Raw genomic sequence first — 20,605 nt, 5'->3', positions numbered from 1 at the left:
CTGATGGGTGAGTCCAGAACTAGAGGCCACAGTTTAATAATAAGGGGTAGGCCATTTAGAACAGAGATGCGGAAAAACTTTTTCACCCAGAGAGTGGTGGATATGTGGAATGCTCTGCCCCAGAAGGCAGTGGAGGCCAAGTCTCTGGATGCATTCAAGAGAGAGTTAGATAGAGCTCTTATAGATAGCGGAGTCAAGGGATATGGGGAGAGGGCAGGAACGGGGTACTGATTGTGTATGATCAGCCATGATCACAGTGAATGGCGGTGCTGGCTAGAAGGGCCGAATGGCTGACTCCTGCACCTACTGTCTATTGTCTATTCAGGTATTATTAGCACACTGAAATGATGGAAAATTTTATCATCCATGTCTGCCTTGTGACTCCTAAGTGGAGAGCTGGGCTATGGTTGTCAGGGTCTCATCACAGACGTTTAACATCAGAAGGTGATGTTGTATAGCAGGAGAAGGGCTGTAGAGGACTGGTGTTTCTGGGTGTTGAATGGAAGCCCATCCTCTTTTATCCATTTGTGTAGGAGCTGATGATTTGGAGCCTTGTGCTGTAGGTTGAGGACTGAAGTTGGGGTGACCCTGGTTATGAAGGCGATGTAAATGGGAAGTTTCCCATGTATCCCCTAGGTTAGCTTTATTTTACCTGAAAGCTCATTGGAGATGATGTGCAGTTTTGTGCTGAGAAAGACTGGGAGAAGTGTTGGGTCAATGGGACGGGCTTCTTTGACCCCAGTCTACAATGAGATTGGGTTAGTTGTGGATTGGTTAAGTTCACAGTTTGTAAACCATCACATTAGATGAAGGTAGCCAAATCTGTGAATGCTGCATTGCTTCTCTCACTTGATGCTGATGTCAAAAAGGCCATATCTGGAGTTTGATTCTGCTCCCAGCATTTCTCCTGCAACAGTCCTGTGGTGAAGAACATGTTCTTGATGTGCCTGTAAGTGGATGGAATCCACACAGCATATCAAGGAGCAATTCTTCAGCTCCAGACACCTGTGAAGCTGCCAGCTCGATTTGTCTCCTTACTTGGACATGATCACAACAGTGGCATCTCTTAGGTTCTCTGGAATGCCTCCTTTGTCCCAGATATGGGAGCTGAGGCTGTAAGCATGTACCTGAAGCTTCTCATTGCCAAATTTTTGACCTCCAGCAGTCTGCTCTTGCGACTCTTTTTCCCTGTGGGGATATGGTCTTTTTATGTCAACCAGTTTTGGTAGCAAATCGGGACTGACTAGTTGGCTGTGGAATAGGGTCACAGTTCAGGAGGTTTTTTGAAGTGTTTCCTCCAATAGGCACTTCTACGCCTGCTCTTGGTGCTCAGTGGAGTGGGTTCTTGCCTGTTTGGGTTGATGATTGAGAATCTGTGCTCATGTTGATTATCAAGAGGGTTCTGTGTTTTGTGCAGGCTTTCATCCACAATCTCTTTACAGCATGGGTGTAAAACACAGTCCGTACAGCTGTTTGTTCCCCGCTTTGGCCTTTTTAATCACATAATGTCTAATGTTATTTGTTAATTAACTCTGGAATCACCTGGTCTTTCCCATGAAACTAACTCATTGCTTTCAGATAGGGCATGGCCCTTTTGCAGCTGCCAATGCTGGTGGATTCCATGGCAGCCTGAAGCTAACGACTAGAACAGGGTATCCGTCAGTCCAGAACCGTGGGCTGGAGCAGGATGTCTATCAGTCCAGAAGCTGTGGACTAGAACAGGATAAACATCAGAACTGGAGGAATTCAGCAGGTTGGGCAGCATCCGTGGAAATGAGCAGTCAACGATTCGGGCTGAGACCCTTTGTCGGGACTGAAGAGGGAAGGGAAGATTTAAACTTCTTCAGGGTAGCCATACCTCAGAGACTTCGCAGCGGAGTAATGAATTGTAAACACAAAGTACACTGCAGATGCTGGGGTCAAAGTAACACGTACAACAAGCTGGAGGAACTCAGCAGGTCAGGCAGCATCCGTGGAAACGAGCAGTCAATGTTTTGGGCTGAGACCCTTCGTCAGGACTGAAGAGGGAAGGGAAGATTTAAACTTTTTCAGGGTAGTGTCTTCGGGATCTGTTCTTGGACCCCTGCTCTTTGTGATTTTTATAAGTAATCTGGATGAGGAAGTGAGAGGGTGGGTCAATAAGTTTGCAGAGGACTAGAATATAAAAGCAAGGATGTAATGTTGTAACTATTGAGGTCTCACTTGGAGTATTGTGAGCAGGATTGGGCCACATCTTCAAAAGGATATGCTGAAACTGGAGTGGGTTCAAAGGAGGTTCACAAAAATGATTCCAGGATTGAATGGCTTGTCATATGAAGAGCGTCTTATGGTTCTGGGCCTGTATCCACTAGAATTTAGAAAAGTGAGGTGTCACCTCATTGAAACCTACCAAATGGTGAAAGGCCTTGATAGAGTGGACGTGGAGAGGATGTTTCTTCTGGTGGGATAGTCTAAGATAACAGGACACAGCCTCAGAATAGAGGGGCAGAGATGTAGAACAGAGATGAGGAAGAATTTCTTTAGCTAGAGATTGGTGAATCTGTGAAATTCATTGCCATAGGCAGCTGTGGAAGCCAAGCCTTTATGTATATTTAAGCCAGAGGTTGACAGAGTCTTGACTGGTCAGAGCATGAAGGGATGCAGGGAGAAAGCAGGAGATTGGAAATTTGGATCAGCTATGATGTAATTACAGAACAGACTTGATAGGCCAAATGGCCTAATTCTGCTCCTATATTTTATGGTCTTGTGATGCTGTGCAGTTCTACATTTCATGTTCTAGAAGTTCAAGTTGCTTTTATTGTCATTTCCACCACAAACTGCTGGTACAGTACACAGTAAAAATGAAACAACGTTCCTCCAGGACCCTGGTGCTACATGAAACAACACAAAGCTACACTAGACTATGTGAGACAGCGAGACAGCACAAGGCTACACTAGACTACGTAAAACAACATAAAAACTGCACTAGACTGCAGACCCACACAGGACTACATGCAGTGCACAAAACAGTGCAGGGCAGTACAATAATTAATAAACAAGACAATAGGCACAGTAGAGGACACATTACAATGTCAGTCTAGACTCTGAGTATTGAAGTCTGATGGCTTGGGAGAAGAAACTGTTGCAGTCTGGTCGTGAGAGCTCGAATGGTTCGGTACCTTTTACCGGATGGCAGGAGGGAGAAGAGTTTGTGTGAGGGGTGCGTGGGGTCCTTCACAATGCTGTTAGCTTTGCGGGTGCAGCGTGTGGTGTAAATATCTGTAATAGCAGGAAGAGAGACCCTGATGATCTTCTCAGCTGACCTCACTATCCGCTGCAGGGTCTTGTGATCTGAGACAGTGCAATTTCCGAACCAGGCAGTGATGCAGCTGCTCGGGCTGCTCTCGATACATCCTCTGTAGAATGTGGTGAGGATGGGGATTGGGAGATGGACTTTACTCAGCCTTCGCAGAAAGTAGAGACGCTGCTGGACTTTCTTGGCTATGGAGCTGGTGTTGAGGGACCGGGTGAGATTCTTCGCCAGGTGAACACCAAGAAATTTGGTGCTCTTAACGATCTCAACGGAAGAGCTGTCAGACACTCAGAATGCACCATGCAAACACAGTCCTTTGCACCAACCTTGGTAAAGATTTCTTTTTCCACAAGTATATTTTATTATTACAAATTCCCAGGTTATATTACAATACAGTGTTACAGGCATAAAGGTGAAGATGGTTTCCCTTGGTCAGGTACAGTGTATGACTCCAATTACAGACAACTGAACTAATGTGAAGTAAGATATTGTCCTTATTTTGGCTTCTTGTTGTACTACCATCAAGGAAGAGGTGTGGAGTCTGAAGACACACATTCAAAGTTTCAGGAACAGCTTCTTCTCCTCCGTCATCAGATTTCTGAATGGACAATGAACCCGTGTGTGTGTGTGATATATATTGAGGGAAGCACATAGTGAATATATTATATGCATATTATATATATTCTCTTTTTGGATGACTTAATATTTAAATATATTTCTTATTATAATTTATATTTTTTATTATGCATTGCATTGTATTGCTGCCACAAAACAACAAATTTCATAACATATGCCAGTGATATTAAACCTGATTCTCATAAACCTCTATGGTCCATGGGCTCCAGTTTAACAAACTGGCCTTTTATGTGAGCATTTTACATGAAAGTCTTTGCCCTCACCATCCTTTCAGGTTTCTTTGCCATTCCACCGTCCTCGGGGTGATTTTTTTCTCTCATTTCCTCTAATTCTCTACCATTTTCCTGAAAACTACACCCTTGGTTTATGATCCCTCTGGAAAGGGACATCTGTCCTTTCACAACCCAATGGACTGAAATACCGTAGTCAGAGGAAAAGGACATGTAGACTGAGCTTCAAAGTGAATTTGTTATCAAAGTATATATATTTCACTATATACTTGCTTGAAATTCATTTGCTGGTAGGCATTTACAGGAAAATATAGAAATAGAATCTATGACATATATGTCAAACTCAAGGCCCACGGGCCAAATCCGGCCCGTGGTGGAATTATCTTTGGCCCACGAGATAATATCTAATTACTATTAAAGCTGGCCCCAGTAATCGAAGCGCCTATGGCGTATGATATGGCTAATGCTGAGTTTATTCAGGTACCAGGTTTTCAGGGTTTTTAGTGTTTATTCGGCAGTCTTCTTCATAAGAAACGGAATTTGTAAAGTGAAACACTTTGTAGTTATAGCAGAGACTGAGACCCATGAGAGCAGGCTGAAAAAACAGAGGCAACGAAAGCTGCGTTCGCACACGTCCGACTGATCCGGCCCGCATGAAGCTGCATTTTGCTCAATCCGGCCCGTGACCTAAAATGAGTTTGACACCCCTGATCTATGAGAAGAACATATATAAACTAAACCTTACAAACAAAAGAAAATAAAAAAATACTGAGAACAAAAGTTGTCCTTGAAATTGAGCCTGTAGGTCGTAGAATTAGTTAGGAGTTGAGGTGAGGGAAGTTATCCACACTAGTACAGGAGCCTGATGGTGGTAGGGTAATAACTTTCTGAACCAGGTGATATTGGACCCTTTTGTCGAGAAGACAGCATGGCCTGGGTGACGGGGTCCTCGATGATGGATGCCACTTTCTTGTGGCAGTGCTCCAGGTCAATGTCCTGAATGATGGGGAGGGCTTTTCCTGTGATGGACTGGGCTGCATCCACCACTTTTTCAATCCTGGACATTGGTGTTGCCATACCAAACTGTGATGCAGCCAGTCAGGATTCTCTCCCCTGTGCAAGGATCTGGGGAAATTCAGACACGGCAAAGCATTGAGACCGGATGGTGTGAACCCCAGGGTCCTGAAGGAGTTGCTGAGCAGTTGTGTGGAGTTCTGTAGAACATATTCAATCTGAGACTAAGCCTAGAAAGGGTCCCGATTGTGTGGAAAACATTATGTGTGGTCCCAGTACCCAAGAAGGGCCAACTGAAAGTCCATTGGCCCTGACCCCACATATCATGAAGACCCTAGGGAGGCTGGTCCTGGCTCACCTCCAACCCCTGGTCATACCAACCCACAATCCCCTACTGTTTGCCTACAAGGATTAGATTAGATTATGAGGACACTCAGTCCTTGTTTATTGTCATTTAGAAATGCATGCATGCATTAAGAAATGATACACTGTTCCTCCAGAGTGAAATCACAAAAAAAACAGGACAAACCAAAGACTCACACTGACAAAAAAACCACATAATTATAACATATAGTTACAGCAGTGCAAAGCAATACCATAATTTGATAAAAGCAGACCACGGGCATGGTTAAAAAAAAAAGTCTCAAGTCCCGATCGACTCCAATAGTCCCGATATCAGGCAGCAAAAGGGAGAAACTCTCCCTGCCATAAACTTCTAGGCACCGACAAACTGATGCCTTGGAAGCACCCGACCATAGCAGACTCTGAATCCGTCTGAAAACTTCGACAGTATGTGTGGCTTCAGAGCTGTGTGTCAGACATGGCTAAAAGCAGCATTGGGGCCCCCAGGGGACTGTACTGTCTCCTTTCCTGTTTACCCTGTATACCTCCGACTTCAGATACAACACTGAGTCATGTCATTTGCTGAAATTCTCTGATGACTGAGCAATAGTTGGGCGTATACTGGAAGGAGGAGAGGATTAACACAGGGCCGTGGTGGAGGATTTTGTCAAATGGTGCAAGCTGAATTATCTGCAGCTCAACATCAGTAAGACAAAGGAGATGGTGATGGACTTCAGGAAGGACTAAGCCTGCACTGCTGTCTGTTACTATTGATGGTGAGGATATGGATGTGGTGAGGACCTACAAGTACCTGGACATGCACCTGGTTGACAGACTTGAGTGGAGCACCAACACAGAGGCTGTGTAAAAGAGGGCCAGAATCGCCTCTACTTCATGAAGAGGCTGAGGTCCTTTAGAGTACGCAGGCCTCTCCCTCACATGTTCTACCAGTCTGTTGTTGCCAGTGCTGTCTTCTATGTGATAATGTGTTGGGAGAATGGCATCAACATGGGTGATGCCAACAGGCTCAATAAACTGATTAGAAAGGCTGGCTCTGTTATAAGAGTCAAACTGGACACACTGGAGGCTGTGGTAGAACTAAGGACCCTCTGGAAAATCCTGGCAATTCTGGACAATGTTTCTCACCCTCTGCATGACACCTTGGTTGAATAGAAGTGTACCTTTAGTAATAGACTAAGTTAACTGCGTTGCTTCAAAGGGACTATACGAGGTCGTTCTTAACCTTGGCCATTAGACTCTATAATGAGTCAACCTATAGCTGGGGCAGTGATGGCCTCCTCCTGTTAGATTATTTGTGGTAAATTATTTTTTATTCTTTGTACTTCTCTTCTAATATTTATATCTGTGCACTTGTAATGCTATTGTGTCACTATAATTTGCTTTGGGATCAATAAAGTACCTATCTATCTATAGAAGTTCATGAAAATTAGGATGAGTATATATTGTTCTTCCATTGCATGCTCTCCCCTGAAATCATATCTTCCAGTATTATGAGCAGAACCACACACAGTATTGGGAACGCACCTGCAGGATTACAAGCAGAACCATATACAGTGCTCAAGCTGTGGCCTAACTTGTTCCAACATAACCTCCCCTGCTCACATATTCTGTCTTTGCTTACCATAATCAGCATAGTTCTCATTTGAAATATTCACCTGGCAGCTGCCACATGCCCCTGTTACTTGTTCCATTTCTCTGCCATTCGCCATTCAGAGAGCCCTAACTGTTTCTCCATCTTTTCTTCTCTGGAGTATGAGTGCATTGAATGAATCAGTGTCTCTGACTCTGATGCCCTCTCTGACCTTCTCTGTTTTTCATCCATCCTTCCTAGCCACGGGGGACAAGTCAGTAGGAACAGAAGGAGTTAGCATATGAGGAGTGTTTGGCAGTTTTGGGCTGGAATTTAGGAAAGTGCAGGGGGATCTCATTGAAACCTACCGAATATTGAAAGGACTGGATAGGATGGATGTGGAGAGGATCTTTCCTATGGTGGGGCTATCCAGAACTAGAGGGCACAGTCTTAAAATTGAGGGACTACCCTTTAGAACAGAGATAGGGAGGAATTATTTTAGCTATAGGGTAGTAAATCTGTGGAAAACTCTGCCACAGGCGTCAGTGGAGGCAAAGTCCGTGCATAAATTTAAGCTGGAAGTTAATTGTTTCCTGATCGGTCAGGGCATCAAAGGATATGGTGAGAAGGCAGGTGTATGGTGTTGAATGGGATCTGGGATCAGCCATGATGGAATGGCAGAGCAGATTCAATGGGCTGAATGCCCTAAATCTACTCCTATGTCTTATGGTCTAACAGTATTCAACAGCTGACATTCCCAGCCAACGTTCCAGCAACTTACAGCACAGTTAGCAGGGAGCAGAAAGCTCATGTTAGCAAAGCTGCAGAAAATGTATGCTGTTCATGCAAGTCTTCCTTCACAGCCCAAGGTTATCATACACGGGGTATGTCAACACTGGTGTGCTTCATGCTCTTTCTATCTAGGCAAGGTGTCCCTCCACATTCCTGTTCTGGATAGTGAACATTGCTGTTTTTTTCGCATAGTGTATTTACAGTTGTTGCTTGTGCTTCATCTGAAAGACAAAAACTTTAAAATAACAAGTGCACAAAAAATATCTTCATCTGACTTAATGGAACATTATAGCACCGTACAGGTCCTTTGGCTCATGATGTTACGCCGACCGTTTTACCTACTCCAAGATCAATCTAACCTTTCCTTTCTACATTGCCCTCCATTTTTCTATCATGCATGTGCCTATCTAAGAGTTTCTTAAATATCCCAAATGCATCTGGCTCCACCATCATCCCTGGCAGGATGTTCCATACACCCACCACTGTCCAAATAGAAAAACCTACCTCTGGCACCCCCTAAGCCAGGGGTTTCCAACCTTTTTAATACTGTGTACCAATACCAGTAAGTAAGGGGACCATGGTCCCCAGCTTTGGAACCGCTGCCCTATACTTTCCTCCATTAATAAATTCCTTCATTTCCTATTGTAAATAATATTATGAGCAGCTTTCTGCAAACTCTTTCAGTTAGCCTTTTAGGTGCAGCAACACTGAATCTTCCCACTCCAGAGCCTGGAGCACTCATTCATTAAGCATAGACCGCAGAGTTTGGGAGGAAGACCACACAGCATGCCAGATGACCAGTGGTGGTGGTGGGGGGGGGGGGGGGGGAGTGGCACTGTGTAGAGGAACATTGGTGGTACCACAACAAGTAAACTCACCATATTACGAAAAATCTCAAAGTCCTCGTGTCTAGAACCATAGAACATTACAGCACAGAAACAGGCCATTTGGCCCTTCTTGGCTGTGCCGAACCATTTTTCGGCCTAGTCCCACTGACCTGCACCTGGACCATATCTCTCCATACCCCTCTCATCCATGTACCTGGCCAAGTTTTTCTTAGATGTTAAAAGTGAGCCCGCATTTACCACTTCATCTGTCCTGTTGAGGAACATATCTCAATAAGGTCACCCGATGTTTCTAATTCTTCAGGAATACAGACCAAAATGGCTTAGCCTCTTTTGATAGTTTCATCTAGAAATTAGACTGGTGAATCACCTTTGGACTGTATCAATGCTACTTTCCTTTTTAGGTAAGTGGTCCAAAACTGTACACAGTATTCCAGTGCCAGAACGCTGGAGCAGGGATCCAATCACAGACCAAGTACTGTGCACACAATGATATTAACTGAGTAACAAGTTCAGAGGTGGCAAACAAAGTCAGTGTCAAATTTCAGGCAGAGATCAAAACATCCAGAGAAATCCAAAAACCAGAATCGGGAAACAGGCAGAGTTGATATTCAGACAGAGTACAGATACAAATGCTGGAAAGGCTCAGGAAAATTCACTGGCACAATCTGGCAACAAACAGGTGAAAACACAGGACTGAAATATGCTGAGCGATAAACAGGGAGGCAGATGATAGGTGGAGCACAATGAGACACAGGTGGCAGCAATACAGGTAATAATGAGAAGCAGATGAGAGATGGAGTATTCAGTGATTCAGGGGTTGGAGTAGAGCAGGAACGGGAACAGGAGCACATGGCAATACAAACACAGACTGACATCTGGGTGTGACCTCACCAACACCCTGTATAATTGTTTTGAAAAAATGCTCTATTTTTAAACTCCAGACCCTTTTGCAAAAAAGGCCAAACCACCTAGATAATAATTGGCTTTTTGATTCTGCTTACTGAAGTACATGATCTCATTTTCCCATGTTAAACTCCATTTGCCAGGAATTTGCACATTCATTCAATGTATTGTTATAAGGTCATATCCTTATTAGGACATCTTCCTCCACTTACTTTCATATCATCAGCAAACTTGGAAGCCTTGCTTTTCACCCCCTCCTCCAAGTTGTGAAAATAAGTAGTAAACAATTGTGGACACACAACTAATTGCTGGGATCCTCCAGACAGCGCAGATATGTTGTGCAAGCCCATAGTGCTGGCAGAGGGACCACCCAAAATCAGTGGTGGGCAGACAGTGGTGAAATTCCAAGATGGCGGCATGACGCAGCTTGCAGCGGCCACTCCAGAGCTGATTATCTGTTATTTGTGAAGTGGGGTGCCATGCACAATCATAATCGATTGAAAACGGACGTGGGAGCACGGAGGAACATCGGGAAATCTCCAGGAAGACCTTCTTCGTTGCTGCTGCTGCTGTGAGGTCCAGGACTCTGCTGGGAAGAACAGGCCCCCAGTCCTCGGGGTCACATTACCGATGGCTGTTGGCGGGGCCATCTTAATACGCTCGGCAGAGGATGGTGCTCGGAGAAGCTGTGCCGGAGGAGATGGTCATCGGCTCGGAGGTTCGACGGACTCGGAGTCAGCTGCGGTCAGGTCGCTTTCGGTGTGTGCTGCGTCTGTGAGGCTGGGTTCGACGGAGCTTTCATTGTGTGCTGTGTCTGCGAGGCTGAGTCGGGCGGCTCTGTGGAAGTCCATAGCGGGGGTATTCCCTTCTGCCGCCGGCATGGGATAGCAAGTCTGTCGGGATCCTGGGGACTTGTGGAAATTGTGTAGTGATTTCTTTTGAACTTATAGTCCTTTAACATCTTTGGACTATTTTTACTGTGCCCATGGTCTTTTTTTTAAATCAATTATGCTATTGTTTGCACTGTTGTAACTATATGTTGTAACTATGTGGTTTTGTGCAGGTCTTATAGCTTTAGTTTTTGGTCTTGTTTTGTCTGGTGGGATTGGAGCTCCTTTCCAGGGAGTGCGCTAAGACGGTAGCGTGATATTAATACGCAGCAGCCTCTCTAGACTCTGGATTGGGGATTGCCAAACATTATGTGGATTTTCTGGTGTAGTCTGTTTTGTCATATGCTTTTGTGATATCATTCTGGAGGAACGTTGTCTCATTTGTTAACTGCATTGCATTTGTGGTTTCTAAATGACAATAAACTGAATCTGAATCTGATCTGTGCACAGCTGGTGGGAGGAGCACACAACACCCAGCAAAGACTGGTGGGAGGCCCACCCAGCACCCAGTGAAGGCTGGTGGGAGGTCCACCCGATACCAAGGGAAGGGTTGTGGAGGACCAGCACCTCACCATTGGACTTACAATAGCGTGGGTTAAATGTCATACTAAGGCTTTATTGGAGGAATAGTTGGGGGAGGACTAGGTGCAGTTCTACCCAGTCTCAGGTTATCTGTATATTATTGCATTTGTTGCTAATGGGATCACACTGTGCACAGATCAGCTGCACATTTCCTAGCAGTGGCCATGTGTCATGAATACCAGAATGGCTGTAAAGTGCTTTGGGACAGCATCTGAGGAGGATTTTAGAGAATTACACATCTGCCTTTGGACAAAACTATTCAAGTGTGTTCCCTAACACATTTGACTAAAGCCAGGGGAATAGTTTTCTCTCCTGTAGTACCAAGTGAACCCCTTGTACTTGTCTGAAGAGGTCATTATTTGTCAGTGCAGTTTGTCAGGAGCATTAGTGGTGGCAGAACTCCCCAAAACAGCAACTCAGCATCTCACATCCTTGCAAAGTCATCCTCTGTGTGTCAATGAAATCTCCAAGTGTACACATTCAATTTTGCTCTCCTCTCACATCTCATTCCCACTTCAGTCCGGTTGATGGGCTACAGGTCAGTGTTCAGAACCGTTAGGTCCCCTTTTTGTCCATTTCACTCAGGTGATTCCAGATAAAACTCTAAACCATTTGGAACTACATTGCCTGTTCCCAGTTGACACCAGCCCACAGTATCAGTCCACCTTTCAGACCAGATCCAGTATAAACGAAAGAAGACAACAAAGTAATATTGTATTTACCTGGTGACAGAGTATAATCTCTGTTTCTCTTCTTCCTAAGCGTAACAATGTGCAGTCCAATTGACAGGCCAAGCAGGAAGAGGATAGAGAAAGCCACAATGGTTGTTACAACCTCCTTTTTGTTAGAAGATTCTTTGGCTGGAGAGAAATCAACCAATCATAGAGTTATAGAGGACTACAACACAGAAACAGGCCCTTCAGCCCAGCTAGTCTGTACTGAACTATTATTCTGCCTAGTCTCATTGACCTGCACCCAAACCATAGCCCTCCATACCCCTGCCAGATGTACTTATCCAAACTTCTCTTAAATGGTGCAATTGAACTCACATCCACCACTTCCACTAGCAGCTTGTTCCACACTCTTACCACCCTCTGACTGAAGTAGTTTCATAAAACTATAAGAAAAAGGAGCTGAATTAGGCCATTTGACAGATCAAGTCTACTCCACCATTCCATCATGGCTGATCCCAGATCCCACTCAACCTCATACACCTGCCTTCTTGCCATATCCTTTGGTGCCCTGACTGATCAGGAAATGATCAACTTGCACCGTAAATGTACCCATGGACTTGGCCTCCACCTGTAGAAGAGCATTCCACAGATTTACTACTCTTCCTTACCTCTGTTCTGAAAGGCTACCCTTCAATTTTGAGGCTGAGTCCTTTAGTTATGGAAATCCCCACTATAGGAAACATCCTCTCCAAATCACCCTATCTAGTCCTTTCAACATTCAGTAGGTTTCAATGAGATTCCCCTCCCCCCACATTCTTCTAAATTCTAGTGAGTACGGGCCCAAAGCTGCCAAAGGCTCCTCATATGTTAACCCCTTCATTCCCAGAATCATCCTCTGGACTCTCTCCAATGACAACATATCCTTTTTGAAATATGAGGCCCAAAACTGTTGACAATACTACAACTGTAGCCTGACTAGTGTCTCATAAAAGCTCAGGATTATCTTCTTGCTTTTATATTCTATTCTTCTTGATATAATGCCAACACTGAATTTGCCTTCTTTACCACAGACTCAACCTGTAAGTTAATCTTCTGAGAGTCTTGCACAAGGATTCCTAAGTCCCCGTGCACCTGTAATATTTGAACCTGCTCCCCATTTAGATAATAGTCTGCACAATTGTTCCTTTTACCAAAATTCATTATCGTACATTTCCATGGTCCAAAATCTAAATGAAAGGTGTGAGCAGCAAGTTAGATATGACAGGCCAGGGAACTTCATCGAAAGGTATGACAGGACAGGCAGTTCTAACATCTCATGAACAAATGCAGCAACATTCCTTTCTGACGCAAAGCCAGAAAGGGACGAGTGACTCAATCATTGCTACTCAAAAGGGTAAGACTGAGAGTTCAAGGAGACTTCCCAGAGACCCTACTTGTGGAGTAGTTTAAAAAGTCATCACAACATCTGGGGCAAAGGGCCTGTACTATGCTGCAATCTTCTGTGACAAAACACATAAAATATTGGAGGAACTCAGCAGGTTAGACAACATCTATGGAAATGAACAAACAGTCGACGATTTGTGCTAAGACCCTTCATCAGGACTGGAAAGGAGGAAGAGGCCAGAATAAGGAGGTGAGGGATGGAGGGTAAACTGTTGGGATATAGAGTTCCTGTGAACAGGTGCTGCAGGGGTATCAAATCGAGGGAACTGGAATTAAACTAGGGATCTGAGGTTAATCCAGGGAATCAGAGTTATTGTGAATGGATGCTGCTGGCATAATAGATCTAGGGTTTTGGAGTTACTGAGATAAGTACTGCTGGGGTAACAGATCTGATTCTGGAGTTACTGAGAACAATACTGCTGGCGTAGCAGATCAACCATGATCTTACTGAGCAGGTGCGGGGTTGAGGACAAATGTCCTCCTGATTCACTTCATATTTTCTTTAATGCATTAATCCCTTATTTCACATTGATCACAACATCAATTATTGTCCATTTAGGACAATGATAACCTGGGGATGGTGCTGAGTTGGGTATGAAGAGTATGTAAATTCTGTAAATTCACCAGATAAACTACATTTAATCCTTGCTTACCTCTCTGGGTGAGGGTTATCTTTGTGTTGTTATCACAGATGGTATTTCTCATTTGATTTTCAGGTGATATTTCGACATAACCCGGACTGGTGTAACTTTAAAAAAAGGACAGAAACAAAAATGTTATTAAAGAGATAGGATTGATATTCACCAAAAAATTCCTGATGTGACTTTGCCAGGAGGCGAGGTGTCACAAACCCTCTCTTCCCCTTCCCACAGATACACGCATCTCCTTATTTACACACTGTTCAAATGATCCATGTTCACTGAGCTGGTAAGGGGTCATCAATCAGCACAAATAAAGCATCTGGGGTTCATTCCAAAATGGCAATAGCTACAGTCAGATATCCTGCTGTTCATGTAGGACTTAAAGACAGCAACTGTATCCACCAAATATTGAAAGGTCTAGATAGAATGGGCCTGGAGAAGATACTTCCAATAGTGGGGGGGGGGGGGGGTCTAGGACCAGAGGGCACACCCTCAGAATAGAGGGACATCCCTTTAGAACAGAGGTAAGGAGGAATTTCTTTAGTCAGAGGATGATGAATCTGTGGAATTCATTGGCATGGATGGTTGTGGAGGCCAAATCATTGGGTATACTTAAAGCAAAGGTTAATAAGTTCTTGGTTAGTCAGGGCATCAACTATGTGGAGAAGGCAAGAAAATGGGGTTGAGAGGGTTAATAAATTAGCCATGATGGAATGGTTGAGCAGACTTGATGGGCCAAATGGCACAATTCTCTTCCTATATCTTATGGTGTTATACCTGTAATGCCCTGGTTAATATTTCTACTGCTATGTAGTATATATTTCATTTTAGCAGTTTCTACAAATGCAGTGTATCCTGCTGGTAGAGTATTTTGGTTTCAGCTAGAGATAAGAAGCCCTGCTGTCAACTTAGGAATGTTTTGTCAACCAATCAGGATGGCAGAATTGGGGGAAACTTCCAGAGAGCAGGGCAGGGACAAATTTGTGATGGACAGGAGTCTGGTTCAGGGTCTTTTTCTGGTAGGATCTGTGGAGAGGACAAGAGGGAAGATGCCACAGAATGATGTGGGAAGGAGAGTCCCAATTGCATGAAGTGCTTTGTGCAGAAGAATGGCTGCAAGGAGGAAGGGTCAATATTCCTGAGAGAGAGAGAGAGAGAGCCTGTTTGTTTGAGATGGATTTTGTGTGAAGTTCAGAATGTGTGTGCTTTCATGTAGACTGTGGGTCCATCGTGTGAGTAAACGACAACTCCAGGATGAGCTCCAATTTTATCTGCACATTGGACTGGGTTAACTGTAATGGGCTCTTTTATTTATTTTTCTTTTCTCTTCCCTACTAACTGTTCAATAAAGCTGAAATTTGTAAACATGCTTTCTTTATAATTTTATGCGGTGTATAATCTGTTCTTTCTGGCTGACAACTGTGTATGGGCAGTATTTACGCAGCATTCATTCAAATTGAGGTTTCTTCAGTCGGAACATCACTACGGTCCTGTTTGGTTGAACCCCGAATCATACTGACCCTGATGTATCTTGTTTATGAAAGGTGACCCTCTCACCGCCGAGTCACGTGGCCGTTAGCAGAGCCCACTAACAAGCCACGTTTGCTTACGAGCCCAGTGAGAGGTTTACATTTCTGAGCACTGATGTAAAAGGTGAACAGCAAATTGGAGATTGAGTGCCATGCTTCCTATGTGAGGACAATTGCCTCAGAGTTCATGTGGTTATGGAACTAGCTGACATTATCTGGGTTCACTATAAAGAAACAGAAAGAGGATAATCTCAGTGAGGTGGAGGAGGTAATGAGATGGCAATGTGACGGGGGTTCTGGAGGAAGTGGAAAAGGAAACATTCAAATGTAATACACAATATGAGTAACTCAGAGGGTGTAGGAAAGCCACATACTGAGGCAAGGTGAATCCTTTACAGTTCAAATTTACATTCTTTTGAGTTCCCTGGAAGTAAATGATGCCACAGCAACCTACCTTAAGCAAAGTGGGAAAATGTGTCACAGAACATGAAACAACTGGGCTGAAGCTCACTTTATACCAGTGATGCGAAAGGAAAACACTAATGTGAAGCTTGAGGCCTGAAAATGGCCGACTACCCAGGAGTAGCTTCGCTTCTGGAGTCACGCAGAGTATTAATGTAAGCAGTACCAGAACAGCAAATACAATATTTGAAGCAGATCTCCATACTCACTTGGTCCAAGGTTGGCTTGGCTTGGCTCCTGTGTCAGAAAATGTCCCTAAAGAGCAAGGATTGCTTTTTACTTCAACAACATAAAGGAGAGGTTAGCCATTACAACACTGTCAGTGGAGCAGTCATCATGGTGCTAAGATATTGCAGCTGCTGAGCTGAACATGCCAAGAGAAGATTCCGACTTCTGAAATCGGTGAACTCCAATCCATTTGGAACATGCTTTAGTTCTCAGTGTCTTCTGTCTTCTCCAAGGTGTGTGTGTGCACATACATAGGTGTGCACATGTGCATATGTATCAACATGTTTACATGGGGAAGGGCATCTTTAGAGTTCTCTCCTGACTACACCAGTCAGACACTCCTACCTAGTGGTCACACAGTTTCCCTTCCCTAGGTTAGACACACCAATCTCCAGACCATTTACTCTTGAAGTTCGATGGCTATCGATTGTCCCTCATCATCATCATCCTGGAAATCTCCAATGCCAAGATACACACTGGTCTAGACAAGTAATAACCAAAGTTTCTCCAGGTTGTCAGAGGTTACAGCAGGACATTGATAGGATGCAGAACTGTGCTGAGATGTGGCAGATGGATTTCAACCCAGATAAGTGTAAAGTGGTTCATTTTGGTAGGTCAAATTTGAAGACAAAATATATTAATGGTAAGACTCTTGGCAATGTGGAGGATCTGAGAGATCTTGGGGTCCGTGTCCATAGGACAATCAAAGCTGCTGTGCAGGTTGACAGTGTTGTTAAGAAGGCGTATAGTGTGTGGGATTGAGTTCAAGAGCCATGAGGTAATGTTACAGCTATATAGACCTTGGTCAGACCCCACTTGAAGTAATGCATTCAGTTCTGGTCACCTCACTACAGGAAGGATGTGGATACTATAGAGAAAGCACAGAAGAGATTTACAAGGATGTTACCTGGATTGGAAGGCATACCTTATGTGACTAGATTGAGTGAACTTGGCCTTTTCTCCTTGGAGCAGCGGAGGATGAGAGGCGACCTGATAGAGGTGTATAAGATGATGAGGGGGATTGATCATGTGAAAAGCCAGAGGCTTTTTCCCAGGGCTGAAATGGCTAACAAGAGGGGGCATAGTTTTAAGGTGCTTGGAAATAGGTACAGAGGTGATATCAGGGGTAAGTTTTACACACACAGAATGGTGGGTGCATAGAATGCACTGCCAGTGGCAGTGGTGGAGGTGGATGCGATAGGGTCTTTTAAGAGACTCTTAGATAGGTACATGAAGCTCAGAAAAATAGAGGGCTATGTGCTAGGGAAATTCTAGGCAGTTTCCAGAGTAGGTTACATGGTCAGCACAACATTGTAGGCTGAAGGGCCTGTAATGTGCTGTAGATTTCTATATTCTATGTTCTATATACTGTGGAGAGCATTCTAACTAGCTGCATAACCATCTGGTATGGGGGCAATGGCTACTGCACAGGATCGAAGTAAGCTGCAGAGTTATAAATTCAGCTAGCTCTATCGCGGGCACTAATCTCTGTAGAATTCAGGACATTTTCAAGAAGCAGTGCCTCAAAAAGGCGGCATCCATTATTAAGAATCCCCATCACCTACAATATGCCCTCTTTCATTACTACCATCAGGTAAGAGGTACAGAAGCCTGAAGACACACACTCAATGATTCAGGAACAGCTTCTTCCCCTCTGCCATCCAATTCCTAAATGGACATTGAACCAATAAACACTGCCTCACTACTTTTTAAAATTTCTATTTTTTGCACTACTTATTTAGTTTAATATGTGTTTAGTTTAATATAATTTAACACACACACACACACACACACATACGTATACTGTAATTCACAGTTTTTTTCGTTCTATTATGTATTACACTGTACTGCAGCCACAAACTTTATAAATTTCATGACATATGCTGGTGATACTAAACCTGATTCTGAGGTTAGGTAGACACAAACATCTCTCAAGCTTGACACTATCCAGAACAGAGCTGTTGATTAGACCTCTATCAAATACTTTAAACATTTTTTCTCCCCCTATCCGCTTTTAGAGGCTGCACCGTACAAAATGTGTTGCCCAGCCTATTCTGATAGTACCTCCTGAATCTGGACAGGGCAACAGATGTACCGGGCTTCCACCATCCACGTTCAGAACTATATCACCGCTGTGTCTACACCTTGAAACACTCTCCCCAGCGGCACTGTGGGAGTACCCACAGAAGGACTGAGTCCGTTTAACCAGGCAGCTTCTCAGAAGCTTCTAAAAATGGCATTTCCATCAATGTTCAAATCCCCAAAAACAAGAATGTAGAGGATTGTGGACCACCTTGCTGTGTGGGTCCCCGACTGATTTGGACCTGTTCTGTCCACTGCTGCAGCAACTGGTGGAACACACACAACCAGGCATTGTAGCAGTGGGGACAGCACAACAAGTAGAACACATAATTGTGATAGACAAGTGACAAGGTGATAACTAGAAACTGTGAGCCATGACCCATCTTTCAGTCATTGGGTTTACATGGAGTGCGGAGGAAAGCAAAGGAAGATTACCTCGTGGGATACAGCTTTTGCAATCGCTGTCTTCGCAAACGTAGCCATTGTTACATTCACACTGGGCATTTGAGTCCCGTGTGCAGTTTCTCTTATACTGCATCCCTTCTGCAGGAGTAGAAGGTACAATGACAAACATATTAATTACAGAATTGAATTAACATTCCTAGAATGTGGGTTGAGTGTGTGAAGATGAAGTGTGGCTTTAAGTTCTTGGATACTGATGCTCCTAGATATTTTTCATTCAGACTTGATGACTATTGGCACATTCATTTGATACCAGAAGCTGAGGCAGTGATTTCCTGCCTCTTAATGCCATGTTCCTAAGGGGCAAAAGCTTGGAGGGAGCTTCTCCACTCAAACCTCTGGGCTTGGGGCCTCACAAGGACAGGGGTAGGTTAACTAGAGCCACACATGCTGTAGGACCTCAGCAGGTCAGGCAGCATCTGTGGAAAAGAGTAAACAGTAGATGTTTCATGCAGAAAAGTCAGAGTAAGAAGGTGGAGGGAGGGGAGGAAGAAGTACAAGGTGGTAGGTGATTGGTGAAACCAAGAGAGGTTTCTAGATACGTGAACTGGGTTAACTAGATGTGTCTCAGAGTAAATGCTGGATAAATTGCCAATGGAGAGTAAAATGCAGCCTGAGATATCAAACAGCAACAAACTGCCAGGAGTGCTCAGTGGGCCAGGCAGCATCTATAGGGAGAAATCGACAGGCAACATTTCAGGCCAAGATCATTCATCTGTTCCCAGTCCTAGCACCCCCAAGTACCATTTCAATGAAGAACTACTTGATTGCCTTCAGACTCAGGTCAGCCCTAAATGAGCAAATTTTCCAGTTTTGGGAAATGGCTGCTTTGTGTCCTACAGTCTATGAAGAACAATAGTTTCTTTTTTTAAAAAACTTTTTTTATTGTTTTCAAATAGTTACAGAATAAATGTGTATGAAAAAAAATGTGTTACCCAGCTCCCCTCCCCCCTAACATCCCTATTAAAAAAATAAGAAAGAAAGAAAAAAAAAGGAATGCCTGGATATTGGAAGATCCCCACATGCTCCATGGAGTTCGTAATAACTTTAGTATATATATTTATTTCTTTCCCCAAGTAACCAATTATTTCATCTTCGGAGCACCTATATATTTAATCCTATCTTTTGTAAATAAGGGTGCCAAATTTTCAAAAATGTTTCATATTTATCTCTTAAATTATAAGTAATTTTTTCAAGTGGAATACAGCCATAAATTTCGTTCTTCCAACGATCTATACTTAGATATGTATCCGATTTCCAAGTCACTGCAATAGCTTTTTTGGCTACTGCCAATGCAATTTTTATAAATTCTTTCTGATATTTATTCAATTTGGATATCGGTTTTATCCCTTCAATATCACCTAGTAAAAGTAATATTGGGTTGTGTGGAAGTTGTATTCCAATAATTTGTTCCAATAAAACTCTTAAATTTGTCCAAAAAGGTTGAATTTTAGAACAAGACCAAGTAGAATGTAAAAAAGTACCAATTTCTTGGTTACATCGGAAACACTGATCAGATAAATTTGGGTTTAATTTATTTATTTTTTGTGGTGTAATATATAGTTGATGTAAAAAATTGTATTGCACTAATCTTAATCGAACGTTTATTGTATTTGTCATATTCTCAAGACATAGTCTTGACCAGTTTTTTTCTTCAATTTTGATATTCAAATCACTTTCCCATTTTTGTCTTGACTTATGGACTCCTTGTTTAATTGCCTGTTTTTGAATCAAATTATACATACAAGAGATAAATTTTTTAATCTTTCCTTTTTGAATTAAAGTTTCTATTTCATTGGGTTTCGGTAATAACATTGTTTGACCTAACTTTTCTCTTAAATAAGCCCTTAGTTGAAAGTAACAAAAAAGAGTGTTGTTTGATACTTTATATTTATTCTTTAATTGATCGAATGACATTAATATACCTCCTTCAAAACAATCTCCTATATATCTAATCCCTTTTT

General features: G+C 43.2%; 1 protein-coding gene across 2 annotated transcripts in view; it reads right to left on the bottom strand.

Moving 5' to 3' along the window:
* Window positions 1-2,833: 2,833 nt before the first annotated feature.
* LOC140718502 (CD27 antigen-like) overlaps window positions 2,834-20,605 on the bottom strand; it is a 34,173-nt gene continuing 16,401 nt past the window's right edge. Inside the window, exons 3-7 of one of the 2 annotated variants that reach the window (XM_073032414.1) lie at window positions 18,615-18,722; window positions 16,079-16,124; window positions 13,891-13,985; window positions 11,843-11,980; window positions 2,834-3,890 (exon numbers count right to left, since the gene is read on the bottom strand). In XM_073032414.1, the coding sequence (XP_072888515.1) occupies window positions 3,883-3,890; window positions 11,843-11,980; window positions 13,891-13,985; window positions 16,079-16,124; window positions 18,615-18,722 (395 nt within the window). In that variant the 3' untranslated portion in view covers window positions 2,834-3,882. Of the gene's footprint in view, window positions 8,119-11,842; window positions 11,981-13,890; window positions 13,986-16,078; window positions 16,125-18,614; window positions 18,723-20,605 lie in introns of both variants that reach the window. The other variant, XM_073032413.1, reaches the window with a different exon arrangement.

Source organism: Hemitrygon akajei, chromosome 29, assembly GCF_048418815.1.
Source record: "Hemitrygon akajei chromosome 29, sHemAka1.3, whole genome shotgun sequence".
NCBI classification, from domain to species: domain Eukaryota; kingdom Metazoa; phylum Chordata; class Chondrichthyes; order Myliobatiformes; family Dasyatidae; genus Hemitrygon; species Hemitrygon akajei.
The sequence above is the reverse complement of the archived record's forward strand: the minus strand, read 5'-3'. Positions and strand labels throughout refer to the sequence as shown.